Below are 17,649 nucleotides of genomic sequence, written 5' to 3'. Positions count from 1 at the left end.
TTCTCAGCTAGGTCTCACTGCCTTCACTCTTCTTTGACTTGTGGAAGGCCAGAAGAAGAGAATCATGGAAAACAACCTATAAAGTGAACCTTGTGCTGAGTTGAAATCTGATGTGTCCAAGGTAAAGAATATAGATTTATGCTCAAAACCTGTTTCACTGTAAGGTTCAAGACTTTAATTTTATAGTTTCTGTCTCTTGATATCTGAGGTACATCAATGAAGATTCTTTTATTATTTAACTTTTCAAAAGGTCTCAGTGAGAGTTTGGGTTGTTTTGAAAAGCCAAATGTCTTCCAGCACATCTGTTTGTGTTATGAGACTACGGCTGAACAAGTAGCAGTTTGGTTTGTTTAAAGAAGCTATAATTAGATTTACAGTTTTGCACTAGACAAGTGATAATAAAATAGGGAGCAAAGCGTCAAGGTAGCTTTGTAATGTAAACACACGCATTATCATCCACCTCAGACTCGTTGTCTGGACATTTTTTTTTTTTTGGACTCCTGTGCTGCATCAGCATCCTTTGTAGACTGTCTCGTTCAAACGTCGTAAACAAATCCCCCCCACCTCACTCAGAGGATCCTAGCTGTCTTTTGAAGGGTGGTCGGTGTTTCCCGACATTAGTCGAGTGGTTCCGAGTGTGAGCAGAGCCCGACATATTCTGAACATCTTCCAAATGTTGAGCCCGAGTCGTGAAGTGCAGCTCTTGAGGGGGGCGAGGTTGAAAGAGAGGGAGACGTCGAGGGAGAAAACGGGCAGCATTCACGCAGATTTTCACCTCTGAGCGCATCCTGACATCTCCGCAGCCTGCACCGCAGCTCCAGGCAGCCCGGCACAGGTAGGTGAGATGCTGAGCGGCGATTATTTTTGCTGTCGGAACATACATGTGCGGATGTGTCCTAAATTTAGTCTGGTACATGACGGGTTAAATTCTGCAGTTTTTTGGTTGATGCGCTTATCTGCCATCCCGGCCCCGCAGGTGACTGGTCAGACTCTGAGCTGTGAGGCTTCACCGGACATTTTACTGAGGAGGTGAGGCAAGGTGTGGAAATATGTTGATCCAGTTTACTGACAGACCTGATCAACAATAGTCTTCATTGGGAAGCTCAGCATAATTTGATTTATTTCTTAGCCTCCTTGTGAAATTCAAGTGACAATATCATGTAAATTCATTTTGTAAGCTACAAGTTGGTGTTAATTGTTTATTACAACCTATATACTGATGTAAACAGCTTAAAATAAAACAGGTGCGTTCAGTCCAAACTGGTCCACCTGAAATACAAACATGATAAACTATTATTAGTAGTAAATTGAATGGCTTCGTGTCATATAGACTCTCCATACCTTAAGGGAGTTAACATTGTCCAGTGTGCTTTATGTTCAGTACACTCAACACTTAAATCTTAATAGCTTCCATTATCTGGGAGGATGCTTCAGCCTCGGGGTTCTCACGTTGTGTCGCCTCCGCCTGCAGTGTGCTGCTCATGGAGTGTGGCCATAGCTGCATGGAGATTAAAACGCATGAGAGCAGAGTCACATATCAGCTGCTCCAGCCCTGTCTGTGTAATTATCTCGTCATTACTGTAAACAAAATCCTCATCCGTGCTCTTATCAACTCTTCTGGTGTGTTTGTCAATTCTGCATGTAGCCTCCCTCCCAACTCCTCCCTCATGTCCATTGATTTTAATGAATCTGACAGGTGCAAGCAATATGGTGGAAACCTGTCTTATCCTTTAGTTCAGTGGAGCCGGCTTTGGAGGAAAATGGGTTGTCAGCTGCTGTTAACTTTCTCTCAAAGATAAACTTTAGGAAATTGTTTTGATTTTGTTTAGATATGGCTTTTTTTGGTTTTGAGTCTCTTTCCCTGCATCCTCTTATTTCTGCTGTGCTGGTCTGAAATCAGTAACGATGGTTACCAGGTGGGATCATTATAGTGGAAAACGTGTCTTTGAGTGTGGTTGTGAGTTTTATATGAACAATATGTTAGAACGGGGAAACCATGTATTAGTCTAAGTGCTGCATCTGATCTAGGAAACATCTGAACACTTTTACGTGCATCTCTTGGTGCAGAAGTCCATTATCTGTATTGATGTCTTATTTTCTAAATGTTGGCAGTGTGAGAACAGTAAGTGCATTTGTATGTGTTTGCACTCACACCAAGCATGTCTCCTCATCATCAGGGGGGACTTGACTCCATGTTCTCATCAGTTGTGGAAAGAAAACGAGTCAAGTGAAAATCAAAGAGAAATGATGATGGGTGAAGACACAGAGGTTGCTTTGTAGGGTCCCCACATCTGCAGTCACCACAGGCTTTTCCGCCTCTTTAGAGCCTGGAGACAAAAACTTGTCTGTCCTTCAAGTAAGCAGGGAGTTTGAAGGGACACAGACACAGGCTTTGATTTCAGAGTGGGATGCACTGGCTTGGATTATATAAGATAAGGAGGAGGAGAGGAAAAAGGAGACCTGATAAAAAGAGAGAGAGAGAGAGAGATGCAAAGAAAATGGGGAATGAGAGAGATGCCCTTAGATAGAGGGTGGGGGATTCGGGTTGAGAGGAGTCATGCCAAATGTGATGGAAAGAAAGAGAGAGATGATGTGAAGCTGTCAGACAGGGACACAGAAAGTTGAAGAGGGCAGAAGAAGAGGACAGGAAGACTTGACTCTCCCTGTTGTGGTGGTGGTAGAAGGTAACACTTGGAGATGTGAGACTGGTGACAGAAGAAGGAGAGAATCCAGTGAGGAAGAATAAATACTGAGTGAAGCTAAGTGAAGGGAGAGAAAGTCAGGGAAGGATGGCAGATGGCAAAATCATCTGTGTCCATGGTTTACAGCCCAAAGGACAGTGTAGGAATAAGCTTATAATATAGCTGATTATACGCATGTTTGTGCTTAGTGAGGCAGACATTTCAGAGTTCATTCTGGACTCAAATGCTTCAAATCAAACAAAACAAAGGAGTTTTTGCTAAAAACACCAGATTGGCCACAGTTACTCTGTGAGGCCTACTGTTGTGATGAACAGATGGGCCTGGTTCACTTCTCCCTTTCTTCAGAGTCTACTAATCCTACATTTCAGATTGCTGTGTTAATTAAATGCAGACAGCTACAGGGGTCAACTCCCTTTTTTGATTGATGTGTTTGTTTATTTTTGTTGTTGCTGTTTTGCTTTCAATGAGAGAAGAAGAATTCCTAAAACAGAGATCTGGACTGCAGTAAAATTTGAGTCATATCGATGACTGTGGCAAAGGACAGTAAAGGCTTGTTTGCTAAGAGACACTGTTCTGTGTGACGCAGCCTTGCTCCATATTTTGTTTCAGACACAATAAAATCAGTGGGCTTTCAGGCTTTCTGCCCAGAGTGTGGTGCGAGGATGTGGCACACACAGAGCAGATGATTGTATGAGGCCTTCTGTGAAACAGCAGGTCTGATTGTCAGGTTATGAGACCGCGAAATGTTAATTATTCTCATGCAAGCATGAGGAACAGTAAGGACTTTTCTGCTGTTGCTCTTGAAAAGATATGTTCATGTCGCAAGCGTATGTGAACAGGTGGCAGATGCACAGAAAGTAAACATATAGACGATGACTTTGCATGAATGGGATGTATTATAGTCTGCTGTATTACAATGAGACAGTTGACTATGTGTTAATTCGCTGCTGCAAAGTGTAACTTGGAGCACTGCAGGTGTTCTCTCTGAGTCCCCTCCTGGGTGTTATAAACGAAAACTGCAGCAAAATCTCTTCTGCACACATTCTCTTGTGTTGCCTCAAATGCCTCGTTGTGCCAAGAGGCACCGCACATCGTCAGAATCCCCACAGTGTTGCAGTTAATCACAGTTCCTCTCTGAAAATGTCATAGGTCTTGAGGAAATGATGTTTAACTTGAAGCATTTCTCATGCTGGAATGTTCTGTTGGAAACTCAGCCAAGTCATTGACTCGGATCATTTGAATTAGATTGAGATTCATAAATTTATCTGTGCTTAAATTTAGGCACATAATCAATAGTCAATCCTGGACAGTGATCCAAAGTCAGGAGGACTTTGAAGAAACGCACACACACTTAGAATGTTTTTAACTGAGAGCAGTTATGCTATTAACTATTATTATTATGGCACTGTCATAGGCTTTCTTGTTACAGTTCCTCCCTCTGCCCCTGTCTGCAGCTTTGGTTTTGTTTTGTTCTGGTCTCAACCTCCTGTCTCACACCATATATGGACTTCCTCTTCCCCCACTCTCCACACTCTGGACTAATTGACTCATTCAGTTCACCTGTGCATCCCTCCACCTTATAAGCTCCCGTCCGTACTCTGCTCATTGCTGGTTTGTTGACTTTCATGCTCTCACACTACTCCTCCAAGAATCTGGTTAGTCTGTCTGTTTGTTCGTCCGTCAGGAACCTCCATTTTGTTTGTACGTTTGGTTTCTTTGGTCTGCGCTCATGCAGTGTTTTTTTGTTGATACTTTGTCCTGTTAGTTTTGTATGTTTTGTTCTCGTTTTCCTGCCCTCGGCAGTGATTTTCGTTTGTCACTTTGTATTTCTTTTAGTGAGTTGTAGTTTGTATTTTTGTCTAGTCCGTTCTTAGTTGGTACTTTGTAAGTTTTGTTGTTTTATTAGTTTGTCTTTTGCCTGCGCCGCTGCAGTGTTTTGTTTGTCACTTTGTACTTACCACCGTGTGTTCGGGTCTCTTTCGTTTGGTACTTTGTTAGTGTTGGTTAGTTCCCTGTGTCCCCTGCCCTTTTTGTTAATAAATGTATCTTTTTGTTCTCACTCGTTGGTCCCGTTAGTCTGTTCGTAACAGAACAAACCAGCCATTATTGCGACCATGGAATCGCCACATTCCCCCACTGGTCGCTTCACACTTCCCCCCCGTACAAGTTTTGAGTGCTATGGGGGCCTGGCGGATATCCTGGAGGTGGAATATTTGGACCTGCGTGGTAGTGCTGAGCAATTGCTCAAGTGGCTGTACTCAGACGCAGGTCTAGAGTTCTTTGAGGCACTTCGCAGGGCAGCGATCAAGACCTTTGTGAAGAAGGGATACTTGATGACATATCCAGAGTTTCAGCGTCTTAAAGACGCTGTCATGGCTGCTCTGAGTTCCTTCGAGCGAAGGTTTTGCTTGACTGCCCTGCCTAGCCAGCACCATTTGCTCTCCTCCTCCAGTACTCCCCGGTCCCCAGCGTTTGTTAGTCCTGCAGCTAGAGCTGCTTTTGTTGGTTCTGCAGCCGATGCTGCTTTTGTTAGTCCCGCAGCCCCTGCTGCTTTTGTTAGTCCTGCAGCCCCTGCTGCTTTTGTTAGTCCTGCAGCCGCAGCTGCTTTTGTTAGTCCTGCAGCCCCTGCTGCTTTTGTTAGTCCTGCAGCCGCAGCTGCTTTTGTTGGTCCTGCAGCTACTGCTGCTTTTGTTGGTCCTGCAGCTACTGCTGCTTATGTTGGTCCTGCAGCTACTGCTGCTTTTGTTGGTCCTGCAGCTACTGCTGCTTTTGTTGGTCCTGCAGCTACTGCTGCTTTTGTTGGTCCTGCAGCTACTGCTGCTTTTGTTGGTCCTGCAGCTACTGCTGCTTTAGTTAGCCCAGCAGCCCATGCTGCTTTAGTTAGCCCAGCAGCCCATGCTGCTTTAGTTAGCCCAGCAGCCCATGCTGCTTTAGTTAGCCCAGCAGCCCATGCTGCTTTAGTTAGCCCAGCAGCCCATGCTGCTTTAGTTAGCCCAGCAGCCCATGCTGCTTTAGTTAGCCCAGCAGCCCATGCTGCTTTAGTTAGCCCAGCAGCCCATGCTGCTTTAGTTAGCCCAGCAGCCCATGCTGCTTTAGTTAGCCCAGCAGCCCATGCTGCTTTTGTTAGCCCAGCAGCCCATGCTGCTTTTGTTAGTCCCGTTTTAGTTAGCCCCCCAGCAGCCGATGCCGTTTTTGTCAGTCCAGCAGCTCCCGCTGCTTTTGTTGGTCCTGCAGCCCAGGCTGCTTTGGTCTCGGCTCCTGTTCCTGTCACGGATCCGGCTCCTGTTCCTGTCACGGATCCGGCTCCTGTTCCTGTCACGGATCCGGCTCCTGTTCCTGTCACGGATCTGGCTTCTGTTCCTGGTCCTTCAGCTGTCGCCGCAGTTGCAGCCACCTTTATTGCTGCAGTCACCGCTGCTCTGGTGTCAGCTGCTGCTCCGGTCCCTGCAGCCGCCGGGTTCCCAGGCGGGTCGACGCACAGGCCGCCGTCGTCGCCGTCTCTTCAGTCTCCGGACGGGTCGACGCAGAGGTCGCCGTCGTCGCCGTCTCTTCAGTCTTCGGACGGGTCGACGCAGAGGCCGTCGCCGCCGTCTCTTCAGTCTTCGGACGGGTCGACGCAGAGGCCGTCGCCGCCGTCTCTTCAGTCTTCGGACGGGTCGACGCAGAGGCCGGCGCCGCCGTCTCTTCAGGCTTCGGACGGGTCGACGCAGAGGCCGGCGCCGCCGTCTCTTCAGTCTTCGGACGGGTCGACGCAGAGGCCGTCGCCGCCGTCTCTTAACTTTGAACTTTGTTTGTCACCCCAGGAAATGTGGTGGGATGACAATGAGGACACCACCACCCTGCTCCTGTCTCCTTGGGGGGCCCCTGAGAACTGTGCTCCTGTCCTGGCCCCTCAGCTCCAGCTGGCTCAAAGTTCGTCGCCGCCGGGCAGTCCGCCCGGGGCTCTCCAGCCTTGTTCGTTGCCGCCGGGCAGTCCGCCCGGGGCTCTCCAGCCTTATTCGTCGCCGCCGGGCAGTCCGCCTGGGAGTCCTCAGCCGTCTTGCTGCTCCCCGGCTCTCTGCTCGCCATCCGGCAGTCCGCCTGGGGGTCTCCTGCCTCGTGGGTCGTATCCTGGCCCCCGGCCTGGGGTCCTCGGCCTGCTCTCCGGCTGGCTTTCCGGTCCCTGGTTCTCCAGCCGGCTCAAGGGTCTCGGGTTCTGTCTTCTGGTTCGTCGCCTCCCGGCCGTCCGCCCGAGGCTCTGTCTTCTGGTTCGTCGCCTCCCGGCCGTCCGCCCGAGGCTCTGTCTTCTGGTTCGTCGCCTCCCGGCCGTCCGCCCGAGGCTCTGTCTTCTGGTTCGTCGCCTCCCGGCCGTCCGCCCGAGGCTCTGTCTTCTGGTTCGTCGCCTCCCGGCCGTCCGCCCGAGGCTCTGTCTTCTGGTTCGTCGTCTCTCCGGTCCTGTTTGCTGCCTCCTGGCCGTCCGCCGGAGGCACTCCTGGTCCGTTTGCCGCCTCCTGGCCGTCCGCCGGAGGCACTCCTGGTCCGTTTGCCGCCTCCGGGCCGTCCGCCGGAGGCACTCCTGGTCCGTTTGCCGCCTCCGGGCCGTCCGCCGGAGGCACTCCTGGTCCGTTTGCCGCCTCCTGGCCGTCCGCCGGAGGCACTCCTGGTCTGCTGCGCCCGGTCCCTCCTCCGGGCCTCCCTCCGCCCGCCCGGTCTGGTGTTTCGGGCCCTCCTCCGGGCCTCCCTCCCCCCGCCCGTCCTTGTTTGTTTGGGGCTGTCTGGGATCCGCCCCTTGCCGGGGGGGTTCTGTTACAGTTCCTCCCTCTGCCCCTGTCTGCAGCTTTGGTTTTGTTTTGTTCTGGTCCCCCTGGCTCCCGTCCGTACTCTGCTCATTGCTGGTTTGTTGACTTTCATGCGCACATTGACTTTCATGCTCTCACACTACTCCTCCAAGAATCTGGTTAGTCTGTCTGTTTGTTCGTCCGTCAGGAACCTCCATTTTGTTTGTACGTTTGGTTTCTTTGGTCTGCGCTCATGCAGTGTTTTTTTGTTGATACTTTGTCCTGTTAGTTTTGTATGTTTTGTTCTCGTTTTCCTGCCCTCGGCAGTGATTTTCGTTTGTCACTTTGTATTTCTTTTAGTGAGTTGTAGTTTGTATTTTTGTCTAGTCCGTTCTTAGTTGGTACTTTGTAAGTTTTGTTGTTTTATTAGTTTGTCTTTTGCCTGCGCCGCTGCAGTGTTTTGTTTGTCACTTTGTACTTACCACCGTGTGTTCGGGTCTCTTTCGTTTGGTACTTTGTTAGTGTTGGTTAGTTCCCTGTGTCCCCTGCCCTTTTTGTTAATAAATGTATCTTTTTGTTCTCACTCGTTGGTCCCGTTAGTCTGTTCGTAACATTTCTCAAGAGAAGTTGCACCACAGGCTGTTTTATTTTTTACAGCTGAGGTCCAATAATAATCCCCAGGCAATGGAAGAGAAATTGAATTTACAGAGACTGCAGATAATCTCTACAGGGCAGTTTTTAAGATTTTGTGTATGATTAGATAGCCTAATTGAATTCTCAGTGTACCTTAAAGAATATATAAAGGCTACAATAAAAGGCAGAAGGGAAGCCAACGCTCTTAAAGACAATGTTAGTACGATAGATTCATGAAATTATTATGAGACTGATGTATGTAACCTTGGCAGCCTGATATTAGATGCTGCCTTGTCTGACCGTGGGTTTTACACACGTTTCCTCCTTGTCTCCTCTCGGGCTTAAAAAAAAAAACACATAGAAAAGTTTCTCTTTCTTTTCAAGCACCTTGATTTGTGGCTGTCTCTGATGTCTGATCACAAATCCTCAGTGTTGCCTCAGTACTGTAATTAACCAAGATTGTTCTCACAAACCTTCACAGATTCTTGTGAAAATGATGTTCGCCCTGTTCCATTTCCTGTTCTGGATGCTTCGTGTTCAAATGCACTTTTTTCAGCAACAGGGTACTTTCCTGCTGCTCCATCATAGACATCAGTCATTTCAGCTAAAGTGATAAGATTCTACCCTGATCGTAACAAAGAAGGAATTCGATTGAAGAGATTCCTGTACTTCTTATTTTTTTGTAGATTGAGGATTGTACAGTATGCAACATTGTACTATTTAGTAAAATAGACATGCACCTAATGTGTCGATTAATTATCTATTGGGTGCTGACACTTTTCTATTAGTACATTTTCATTTTTTATTAGAGATTCTCTGTGGTACACAAACAATACTGTACTAACTTGATCTTACCTCTGTTGGGTCAGCAGTAGATCAATAGATGTTCATGTTGCATTCGTTTTAGGGGGTTCAAGATATGAGGGACGTGTTCAGCACTGTCACCTCACAGCAGAAGGTTTCTGTGTGGATTTTGGACAATGGGTCAAAAGACACATTGGTTGGGTTGACTGATAGCTCCAAATCCAGCTGCCTGTAGGTGTAAATGTGAGTGCGAGTGTTTGTCTTGTGATAGACTGAGCTGTAAAGGATGGAACACACCTACCCAGTGTTAATGGGTAGGTAATGGATGGACAGGTGGGTGACTAGTTCTCAGTAGTCACTGGACTCCAGATCTCAATGGTGAAGATGTTTTAAATGTATGAATACAGAGTAGATGTGCAATAAATTAATGCATATATTCTTTCTTTTTTCTTTTTAGACCCAAAAGAATCAGGGAAGATGGTGTCGGTCAGTGTGATCGCACTCAGCTTTCTGCTCGCCATAGGTATGTTAAGAAAAATAATCAGGCTGTTTTATCTGATAGTGATCTACAAATATAAAAATGATACCAGTGTCACCCACATATTAAACTGTATTTTTGAATTATAAAATACTAACTCATTTAATAGTTTAGGATAATTTTAGTGATGGTGGACTACTTAGAATACTACTAAGAATATTTTACACTTCCATATATTATATTATATTATATTACATATATTTTTTGTGTTTTCTTTTATCTTTGTTAACAGTTACTTCTGCCCATGCAAAAGGTAAGACTTCTGTAAACCAGTGTGTAATACTGAAATAGAGTTTATTACTTATTCATTTAAAATTTTCTTCCTCTATTCTCTAATTTTGTCAATGCTTCCCCTTTCTTTTATCCATCATATAATCCAGTCAATGAGTCCATAACCTTGTTCCATGGGGAGGATTTTCACATCCTGCTGACCTCACCCGGGTTGGAGGTCACATTTAGGAACCGCTCTCATTCCCGGCCATCTGATGTGATCCTGATGAGTAATGGCAATGTGGTCCCCAGTCGAGCCAAACTCAACGAACGCCTCAGCCACATCGTAATAGAAGCTGTGGAGGAGGGAGACGAGGGCATTTACTCTGTGAAGAATCCCAAGAACCCAGAAGACAATCGAAATATTACGCTTATAGTCCGAGGTACTTGCTAACTGGAATGGTAATGAAGCGTGGCTGCCTCTAACATGTTACACTCTCACAGGCAGATGAGGACCAATTTTCACTTGACTTCACTTAAATTGCGTTTTTATCCAGTAATATAGCTATGTAAACAACCAGTGATGAGTTACACACAGGCTGCTACTAACACTTATTTTCAGCACTGTATAATAGAATATTTTCACGTTGTGATATTGTTCCTTTTCCTTGAGTTAAAGATCTGAATTGTGCCTCCACCACAGCCATGGTCTGGTGTGATATCGCCTGCTTTAATCGGGCAGTCAGCAGCCAAATAAACCTCACAGTTACACATCCTGTTTGTTCTGTGAACGTTACACTAGCTGCAGTGTTGACTCTGATGAAAGTAGACACACACAAACACACACACACCCACGCACACAAATGTGAAAGAATTAGGAATGGATTTAACACAAAGGGAGGAGTGGGCTCAAACCAACACAGATAAAGGGGACTGTAGCGTACCAATATGTATAGGACGTTCCATATGAAGGAGGCATTGTGTGGTGAGGTGGTTAAAAGGTGTGTGTGTGTGTGTGTGTGTGTATGCACATGTGTGTGTGTGTAAGCTTGCCAGAGCTGCCAGGTAGTAATTATGCAGCTCTTTAACCGCCAACCTACTCCTCTTTTCATCCCTCCCTGCTGTTTTCCTGTTGTTATCTAGTCTGTACTGTGATTTCCTCTGTTTGGTTTGCATCTCTACCCTTTCATTCCAGAAATCCTGATATTTCTGGATCAGCGCTCTTTAATTCCCGTGCAATCGGCCCCCTTTTCACCACATGGGTCATTCCTTCTTCCTCTCTCTTTCTTACTCCTTCTCCTCAACCATCCTTTCACACAAACATTTCTATCATTTCTTCCTTCACTAATTTCTCTCCACTATTTCCTGTCCACGATAATTAACCTTGTTACTTCCTTTCACTCAGTTGACCTTACTGCTTTTACTTTCTAGACTGCTCAAATGAGCAGATCATAAAATATGGAGACGACTACCATATTTCGCTGTTGGGGACCAATCCTCCCATCACCTTGGAGTACAAGTCGAGCGCTGTGGAGGCAAACCAGACATATAGGTAGAGTCAACAAAATGACACGCAATAGAGAATCTCTCGGTTTCCTGTTATTATGTGCACGTGGTCGTATGTTGCTGTAAAAGATTGAGGAAATTTCATTCTGTCTGATTTTCCCTGATGCAGACCAGCTCTGGTGTTGCTAACCCGTTCAGGGACATCCAGAGAGGGCTACGAGGGTCGCATCAGTGTCACAGAGCGATATGTCACCCTCAGTGCTGTCATGGGTGCAGATGAGGGAAGCTATACTGTCAGGGATGACTCAGGTGTTATTCGAAGAAAAGTGTGTCTCAATGTTAAAGGTGAGAGCACAAGTTATAACAGATCAGATATTTTCTCTTATCCCATGCTTGACCTGTTTTAAATGACCAGCTCCATCCATCAGGATGTTGTTGTTTCCTTTCTAGTTATTAAGTTCCCCCTTTCCTCCTCTCTGCCTTAATGGCTTTTTGAAGACCCAAATGTTAATGGGCTCTAACAAGCTAATGTATTTTAGATGATCCATGGCCCTGTAAACAGAATTGTGATGTATTTGTCATCTGTCCTCACTTTCTCTCTGTCTGTCTGCGTCTCAGACCACCAAATCTTTCAGACCCTGCTGGACGGTAAAAGGCTGAAGATCAACCTGATACTCAACAGCTCTCTGATTAAACTCTACTACACCCCAGACAATGATCCAACAGAACACCTTTTGATGGACAAAGGACAGTTTACACGTGTAACTAGAGCTTTTCATTCCTTTTCAATCAACACCGCTGTGTGACTTTTTTCTATTTTACAGCGATAAAAAAACTATGTATAAAATGCAATGTAAGTTTTGAATCACTACTACTACACTATACTATCAGTGTTTATACATATATCTGATTGGACTGACTGTTTGCAGGATGCACAGCATAGTCTGTTATAAATAGGCGTCCAATTTCTTGCAAGGCGAAATACACAAGCACACAGCAGTGCACTATTTTCAACCTCTTTTCTAAACAAAAGCTGATAATGGGCATTCAATCCACTGTAACTAAGTGTTGTTACATTACTTTAGAGTCAAAGCCTTTTCTCAGCAGTTTTGTCTGGTCATATACGGTGCTATGTTCTTTAATGTAATCTATGTTTTCCCCGCTAGGCTCAAGAGGATCTAGGTTTCGGAGATCGTCTTTCTATGGAAGGTTCATTGGTTTTTCTGGATCAAGTCAAGCATAAAGATGCAGGCGTGTTCAAAATTACCGACATACTGGGATTCACTGTGGCCACCATCCACCTGCAAATACAACGTAAGAAGTGGAGAAATGGTAGAAGAACACAGTATATAAAGTGATGTCAAAACTTACTAAGGCCAAAGTATTTTTGTCTGCTGTATTTCCCCTTTTGGAATTCAACATGTCAGCAAACGGTCAGTTGAATTATTTTCTCTCCCACACTTGTCCTTCTCTCTCCTTTTTCCCACAATGCCTCCATGCAGCCTACAAGCTGGAGTCACTGTATGTGGCCTTAATCGCCCTTTTGGGTGTGGTGGTTTTCCTCCTGCTGGTTTGTCTGCTGTCCTGCCTGATCAAAGTGAAGAAGAGGGCAAAGAGGGCTGCAGCCCTGGAGAAGCTTGCCCAGAATGCTGGCAAAGATGCTGAGGGAGAAGCCTTTAGACAGGTTTGAGGACAATTACCTGTCTGACAAAGTGATGATGAGGCCTGATACAAGTGCCAATTGTTTCTTTCTGTATCTTCACAGGTGGTGAAGAACATCACCAAACTCAGTGAGGAATCCAAGCATTCCCAGGCGGATAACACAGAAAAATCTCAGAGCACTGAGGTGGACATTAAAGTAAGGACACGTGACATCTTTGTCTGATAACTCCATCTATGATAGGTTTTAACAGTGTCTCCATTTTTATGCTGTTTTCTGCGTTCAGACAGCTGCAGCTTGTTCAGAATGCTGCTGCTAAGGCTGCACTAAGATCAAGAAAGTGGATCACATCAGTACAGGTCTCAGATCTCTGCAGTGGCTTCCTGTGTGACAATGAACTGATTTATTATTATTATTATTGGTTTAATATGCCTTACATTATTTCGGGCTAAATTAAGTCCCTCGTGTGCTACTATGTTATAACTATCCAGAAATCTCAGGTCTTCTGGGACAAGTCCACATACTGTCTACAGTGTTTAAATTAAATGAGGAAAAGCAGCCAGTCAGTTTTTATGCATCACATAACTGGAACATACTCCCAGAAAACCTGAAGTCTACTCCAACTCTCAGTTCTTTTGAATCAAGGCTGACAACTTCCTGTATGCCGCTGCTCTTTATTAAATTAAGATTGGGTCTATTCATTCATATCTTGCACTGCATTTAAGCTGCACTGTGATGTTTTTTTCCCCTGTTTAATTCAATTTCACCTGATTATCAACCTTTTCTTCCTTATAAGTTCCTTTTATATTGCGTTGTATGTCTGCTGTGTGTTACTGTTCTATGCCTCTCTTGGATTGCACACATTAATTTGCCTTGTTGTCTGTTTGAACCCAGGGTCTAGAGGTTTCTTCTAAAGAGGTTGGGGTTGGGAACCTAGAGACCAGTGACTCTGGCGTTGGCTTTAATACTGCTCTCCCACTGGATACTGACATTGATGCCTCTGATCAAATGCCCGACTCTGAGGCTGTAAGCATCTCCATTGCTCCTGAAACCAAACCAAGTCCACCATCTGCTGCTGAGACCAAGCCAAGCTCTTCGCCAGTGGGAATTAAACCCAGTCCAGAAGCTGAAACTAAAGCCAGCCCAGTACCTGAGAGCAAGAAAACCTCTGATCAGCCTGTGGAAGTAAAATTGGATGTGCCCGAACCAGAAACTGTTAAACTTAGCCCAGCCCCAAGCCCTGAGCCCAAGACTGCTCCCAGTCCAGCTGATCCAAAGCCTGCACCCAGCCCAAGCCCAGAGCCAAAGCCCTCTGCTCCTAAAGCCACCACCCCAACACCTGAAAGCATGAGTGCCCTGAGTCCCGCACCTGAACCCGCCAAACCAACAACACCAGAACCTATTACCAATGGTACACCTGAGCCAGGCCCAGACTCCAAACCAAGTCCAGATCACGCTGATATCATTGGAGGCTCAACTGCAAAAGCGGTAAACGCTAAAACCCCTGAAATGGAGCTGAAATCTAGTGGTGCCATACTAGAAGCTAGCAAAGATGGCACTGCAGCTGAGGATTCAACCACTACCACCTGAGATGTGCTGTTGCAAAAACACAGGGGAACCCACAGATCCTCTCCAACTTCCACCACTGTAGACAATCGACACCCACAACCTAATAACGAAGAAACCACAGAAACTGGACTAATGTCTGTCTGACACGTCTAATGCCTGAAAATAGAATTATCTTGATAATGGTATCTCACTTGTCTCTAACTAATGTCGAATCTTTGGGACATTCTGATTTGGAAACGCTTCACATGACAGATGCAACTTTGGGGTTGTTAGGCATTTAGTTTAGTACATGCAGCCTCTTTTTTGGTAACTTCACAGTATAACTGCCAGACTGCAAATGAAATCCTTTGCAGAGTTTACAACTAAAATCTTAACTGCAAATAAGGTCTTTTCTTACTTAATGAGGTAGCCAAGAAGGTTTACAAGAGTTCATTTAAACAAGAACATAACAGATAATTTGACCTTAACTGACATCAAAACAATGTTGTTTGTCAGTATGTGAGAAATGTCCTGCCTCTGTCAGTAAAATGTGTGGTGACATTCTTTTGATTGGACATAATCAGAACGGAATTGAAAGCCTCTTTGATCATACTTTTGGGGCTTTGCACACAGCTGCGTGTGGATGAATCAATGCATTGCATGCAGAAAAAATAGCAATAGTTTAACCAACAATACTAACACAGCTAATTATAGTCTCTGATATTGAGATTAAGACTCCCAGTGGACATCTCAGATGATTAAAATGCGTTTTGCAGACTGATTCTTCAACTCTGTATCAACCACTGTCTTTGATCTGGGTTTCCCCACGGCGCTAAAAAATTCTCAGTACCCTTACAGTTTAACACAAAGCTCATAGCTGCACTTAAGGAATACCGTAGTTAAAATGTGCTTGCATGTTTGTGGGCAGCCCCTCTACTAACTGCTGCCCCCACATTGTTGAAATTACATACTTCCTCTAAAATATTTAGTTATGTTGATAATGAGAGTAGTTCCAATGTTTTTGCCCCACTAAAATCTGGAAAGCAAACATTTGTCGTATGAGGCCTTTATCATCGTCGCCATTTTTCTGTCTTGAGCTGTTCTATTTGACTCTGAAGGTATGTGGATGATCAGTTGACCCAAATTAATTTTAGTTGAAACTTATGTATGGTAAAGAGGAGGTGTGCAGATATATGTTTCATTTGACAAAATGCATGTCTCTACCTCATGTTTTAACTGACCGCTGACAACAACAAAAAAACAATGACAGTCCAGGTTTGACGCACTGAAGATTCTCAGATAAGCACAATAAGACAGTCATGACACTTCAATCAAACTAAAAGTCAAATGTAGTGAAATTGTAATAAGTAGATCTGTTGACAACCAACTGGCCTTTCTTGGTAGCATTCCTTACTGATAGGCTTTTCTTACAAGTAAATTAGTAACAGGCATTATGTCACCAATTTAACAAGCCATAAAACAAGATAGGTTTGATGTCAGATTTGATACCAAGATCAGTATAGAAAAATGAAAACTATTAAAAATCAAAGTGAAGAAAATCAAGGTGCCTCAATGTTTAATGGACAAACAGCATCAGAATTCCTGGTCACATGTATTAAAAGTAAAAAAAAATCTCACGATTAAATGATGGAAATGCCTAATTTTCAGTCTGGATCTGTGAAGGGACCTCAAATTTTGGCAATACTGAAAAAGGTCTTTATCCAGATATACTGTATATACACACACAGACACACAAACAAGACACACACTCAGTTCTTGTAAATATTGCATGTGTACACTAGTTTAACCCCGTTAAGGCTGAATGTTTTTAGCGTATAGAGCAGTTGTTGCATTATACTAAATAATAAAAAAGTTAACAAATTTAAATTTATCACCAACCTTAAATCCAGAATATAGAATATATACATATACTATATAGTATTTACACTAATGTTCACTAACGCCTTGAACTAATTTAAGAACCAAATATTGTAAAAATACATCCAGACTATATTAGATCTTTATAGATCCATTATCTGCTATTATTACCATTCCAACCTGATGATTCTCACTGTGTACAGTATCCCTCACAGTATTTACATGTTGTATAAAAACGTTTAACCTCTCTCACTTAAAGCATTGATTGCAGCATGCCCACGACATGTCCTGAACAACAGGCTTTTACCGTCCTCTGTGACCAGACGTGAGATGTTTTAATGTTGCCATCATTGTGTGCACACTGGGCAGTTCTTTGTGCATGCAGATGATGCAAACATGATGAATGTGATTTTTCATTTATGATCGAGTGCGTGTATGTGCCGAATCTATGCATAGCCAGTTTGTACACAGTGGAACTACTCTATGTGAGCTTTTCTGTCTGCTGTGAGTAAGATATCCATGTGCCTGCTTAAGTCGTCTTGCAATATGAAGAAAACAAGTGCTGTGTTGAAGTCATGTGTGTGAATGTGTTTAGAACTACAAAAATTGGTAAAAGATATTGTAACTTTGAGATATTTTAGTGACTCTTGTCTTTGTTGTAGTACCTAAGAGGTATACGTATTGGATAGTTGGCCTGTAATGCGTCATTAGCATAATCTTCTAATGGCACTTTTTTTGCTATAAGTATGATATTCCGAAATGTAGAATGATTGTTTGTGCATCCGACTGGCCTATGATATGTCAACATGTGGGAAATGTGTGACATGATGTATAAATATGATAAGAGTAGTGACTTTTGGGTTTCATAAGGACTGCTGAGTTTACTTTATTTGTAAGTGAACATGTTTTTCATTTCATTAATCATGTCTGTGGCACAGTTCGGAGAACGTGAGCAGCAGATCCAGAGCCCGGGGGTAACGTTGTAGTGAGCATTTACATGTATGGCCACTGCTGTGCATTGTGAGTGACTGTAATGCCGAAAGAGATGTGAAAGAGGCAGATAGGGTGGTTTGAACATGGCGAGCCTTTGGTTAACACATTACCAGCACCTCAAAGAAGGCTCAGTTATTACATCTAATTGGTGCCAGACGGATACTGGTCTCATCTCCTCTGATAAACTGCTAATAGAAACCACTACTGTTAATACCACTGGCACTTGTTGAACTATGTAATTTGTCTCTGATCCTATCTGTTTCCTCTTGCTGTTCTGGCTTAAGAGTGGTGTGATGTGCACATGTTCTCTCTGTACTCCCTTTTTGCACAACACTTCACACAGATGTTTTGTAAAGAATTTTTTTCTTTATTTCATGTCTAAAGGAATACTAATAATAAACAAAAGCTTATGACATTTGC

The 17,649-nt window shown here is 44.3% G+C and overlaps 1 protein-coding gene across 4 annotated transcripts; it reads left to right on the top strand.

The window, feature by feature from the left end:
- The first annotated feature begins 666 nt into the window (after nucleotides 1-666).
- si:dkeyp-77h1.4 lies at nucleotides 667-17,637 on the top strand. 4 transcript variants are annotated; one of them, XM_026370534.1, is made up of 11 exons: nucleotides 667-835; nucleotides 9,354-9,419; nucleotides 9,667-9,687; nucleotides 9,815-10,087; nucleotides 11,076-11,196; nucleotides 11,320-11,495; nucleotides 11,769-11,911; nucleotides 12,317-12,464; nucleotides 12,653-12,834; nucleotides 12,916-13,008; nucleotides 13,705-17,637. In XM_026370534.1, the coding sequence occupies exons 2-11, from the start codon at nucleotides 9,374-9,376 to the stop codon at nucleotides 14,398-14,400; spliced, it is 1,899 nt and encodes a 632-aa protein (XP_026226319.1). In that variant the 5' UTR covers nucleotides 667-835; nucleotides 9,354-9,373; the 3' UTR covers nucleotides 14,401-17,637. The 4 variants fall into 4 exon arrangements, with proteins under 4 accessions (XP_026226319.1, XP_026226321.1, XP_026226320.1 ...); XM_026370536.2 differs by lacking the exon at nucleotides 667-835 and adding an exon at nucleotides 4,265-4,313; XM_026370535.1 differs by lacking the exon at nucleotides 667-835 and adding an exon at nucleotides 4,329-4,357.
- Nucleotides 17,638-17,649: the final 12 nt, after the last annotated feature.

The sequence above is a fragment of the Anabas testudineus genome, chromosome 16 (assembly GCF_900324465.2).
Source record: "Anabas testudineus chromosome 16, fAnaTes1.2, whole genome shotgun sequence".
Classification (NCBI taxonomy): domain Eukaryota; kingdom Metazoa; phylum Chordata; class Actinopteri; order Anabantiformes; family Anabantidae; genus Anabas; species Anabas testudineus.
This window is presented reverse-complemented; position numbering and strand designations above follow the sequence as displayed.